The sequence below is a fragment of the Thermobia domestica genome, chromosome 4 (genome assembly GCF_964235325.1).
Source record: "Thermobia domestica chromosome 4, izTheDome1.hap1.1, whole genome shotgun sequence".
NCBI classification, from domain to species: Eukaryota; Metazoa; Arthropoda; class Insecta; order Zygentoma; family Lepismatidae; genus Thermobia; species Thermobia domestica.
In genome coordinates this window covers 197,094,002-197,097,265 of record NC_137457.1, presented here as the reverse complement: position 1 = coordinate 197,097,265, position 3,264 = coordinate 197,094,002, and the positions used below count along the sequence as shown (strand labels likewise).

The 3,264-nt window shown below is 39.3% G+C and overlaps 1 protein-coding gene across 1 annotated transcript; it reads right to left on the bottom strand.

Moving 5' to 3' along the window:
• Window positions 1–732: 732 nt before the first annotated feature.
• On the bottom strand, window positions 733–1,671 carry LOC145682992 (uncharacterized). Its single transcript, XM_081754347.1, has one exon. It carries the CDS (start codon window positions 1,669–1,671, stop codon window positions 733–735), a length of 939 nt encoding a protein of 312 aa, XP_081610473.1.
• Window positions 1,672–3,264: the final 1,593 nt, after the last annotated feature.

Sequence of the window (3,264 nt, the reverse complement as noted above, 5' to 3'; positions counted from 1 at the left end):
AGCTCTGTTGAGTACAGTTAATAGTTATAACTACATCACTGATGGTAATGTCCGTAGTATATGTTATGAAGTTCGCACGTCATATGGTGCTATTATATAAAATGTTTCTAATATTGGTCTAGTTCTGGCTAGTACTAGTTAATAGATGACAGAACACACTTAGAGAACGGTTAAAGTCAGTACTTTGATAATTGTAGTCACGTCGGGAAAAAGGTTGCGAATCAAAATTCCTGATTTTCCGAACACTATGTATATGTAGGTTAATGTGTTAGTTATACGAAATGCAACGGAGAAGCGAAGAGAAAAAATGTTGGAGCTGGCCATGTGAAGTTCGTTCGCTCGAAGTCGAAAGAAAATGCTGGCTTGCAATTTTGTTCACTGAAGGAAATTGTATGTATGGATGCTTATTTATATGACAGAATGCAGGTTGGATAGGATTTATAAGAGTGAAAAAAAAAAGACAAAGGATCGCGTGCGATTTGAATACGAAGGTAGGTACTAAATTTGGTCACTTCAAATAGTTAGCTGTATCATAAGGTGTATCTTGGTTTGTTCTATTCCATGTTTTATTTCGTCTCCTTTTTTCTTTCTTCTTTGCCGCAGAAACATGAAGAGTGCGCTTTGCATGTCACTCGTTTATATGCTGAGATGATGATATATTTTTTTTGTTTTCTTTCTGTTCGGTTCGTCATCTTATCCGTTGCGTTCTTCATTTTCCTCGTGTGGTATGTGTTAATCGCCATCATGGTAAAATTTGATTCTACCGATGGAGATATTCTGTTCTCTACCCCTGAAGTTATGGGGCATGCGAACTCGAAAGAGATTATTGTTTAGTTTTGAGATTATTGTAGCCGGTCCACAGTATCTATCGGTCCATTGTGATGACTCTCCAATTCTTCGACAGGAAAAATAAATGGGTAATTTCTCTCCAGTGTGACAAGTTTGTTGTTTATGTATTTTATTGAAATACTTCTTTTGTTGTTCGTGAGCCTTCAGTAAGTTATGCCGTGTCTTTTCTTGAAGATTTACAAGTTGGTCTCGTTCAAGCTGTAGCTGAGGAGTAATCCGTAGTTTGCAATCGCTGATGGTCCTGGGTTCGTATCCAAACATGAGAAAGAAGCTGGATTTCTTCGTTCCTAATTGAACGAAACTATTTAAACCAAAAGTAATATGAGGTAATAATTTTGGCCATGTTTCGTGATTTTCTTGGACGAAATATTTTAAGGAATTCTGCAGTTTTTTGTTCATAACTTCGACTAATCCTATGTCTTGATGGTTCAAAGCAGGGCAGAACTTAAATTCAAAGTTATATATCTCTGTTAGTTTTTGAAGTTTCTTCGCTCTGTGCACAGGATGTCTGTCCAGATGAAGAAAACGAAAGGCGCTGAATTTCAGAATTACTTCTTCCAATAAGAATTGTTCAATGGTGTCTGCCGTAATCCCATTAACAGCCTTCGTCACTATATAACGTGTACTTGTTTCCATGGCGACTAAAACGTATTTTGGTTTCCCTTCTTCGTGTGGATAGGGACCTAAACCGTCAAACATCCATCTTTCTCCTATATGGCCTATCGGGTGGTGCAGAAGTTCACCTTGTTGTTTTCTGGGTAGTTTTTTCAAGAGTTGGCACTCCCTACAGTTCTTGATTCTGAATGCCAAGTATGATTTCATGTTTGGCATGTAGTATTTGTTAAGGACAGTTTTATATGTCTTTGAAAACCCAAAATGGGGAGCTGACGGGTCTTTATGAATAGACTCGAACCAGTGTCCTGCCAAGCTTTTCGGGATGCACAAAAGATGAAGTAGCTCAAGTTCTGGATGTTTTGTGTACGATACAATATGTTGTCTTTTAATCGAAAATATTTAGCACTCTCATGGTAGAACTTTTTGCTGGTTCTCCCCCTTCTAAAACTGTTATAATATCAGCTTATGCGTCATCCGTACGCTGCTCTTCTCGTAAGTTCTTCAAAGTTCCTGAGTATTCTATTTGGAGAATGGGTTCCTCTAGAGAATTGGATCTGTATGCATGTAGATCTTCGATTGCCTGATGTGGGTCCTTGGGTTCTGAAATATCACTGCTATTCTGCTCTAAGCGGCTGATATCAGCCGGATGTTTCTTTCCTTCGATGTGGCAGATATTGAAATTATAATCAGCTAAGAAAAGTCTATAGCGAGTGTATTTTCCTACTCTGTCCGGGTGAGTACGCAAAGAGGTTAGACATTTTGCGTCTGTAAACAATTTAAATTTACGATTGAGTAAGAAATATCTAAATTTGCGTAATGCATATATAATAGCGTATAGTTCTTTTTGTCAGACTGAGCTCTTGATCTCAGTTTTTGTGAGACGTCTGCTACAATAAGAAACGATTCTTTCTTCGTTAGTTTTGGGGTCATAACAGGCTAATAGCACTCCGATCTGGTGGGAGGATGCACCTGTGTAGAGCCTTATCTCTAGCTTTTCGTCGAAATGATAAAGAGAAGGGGCATTCAAAAGGTCTTCTTTCAACTTTTCAAATAATTCGTCATGTATTTCTGTCCATTTAAATTTGGCATTTTTAGTAAGAAGCTGCTGGAAAGGTTCTATCTTGGTCGTGAAGTCCTTGATATGACTCGTAAATACGAGGGCTATCCAGAAAGTAGATTACGTTTTGGAATAAAAAATCAACAAAGTATAGGAAACAAATTTTATTATATACAGATGAAAGCCACACACAAATACTACTTTTCGACATAGTCACCATTCAAATTAAGGCATTTATCGTAGCGATGTACGAGCTTGGAAATTCCTTCGTCGAAAAATTCGGCCGCCTGCGACTTCAACCACTTCGTTACCTCTTCTTGCAGCTGTTCGTCGTCATCAAAACGCTGCATAGCCAGCCACTTCTTCATTGCTGGGAATAGGTGGAAGTCGCTCGGTGCCAGGTCGGGACTGTACGGCGGATGAGGAAACAACTCCCACTGAAAAGATTCAAGAACTTCACGCGTGACATTTGCCGTGTGGGGCCGGGCGTTGTCGTGAATCAACAAGATCTTAGAGCTCAACATTCCTCTGCGCTTGTTTTGAATTGCTCTTCTGAGGTTTTGCAGAGTTTGGCAATACCTTTGAGCGTTTATTGTAGTGCCTCTTTCCAGGAAGTCCACCAAAATCACACCTTTTCTGTCCCAAAAAACAGTCGCCATCATCTTCCTTGCCGACATTGTTTGCATGCATTTCTTGGGTTTTTGGGGAGAACCTGTGTGCCCCCACTGCATTGATTGCAATTT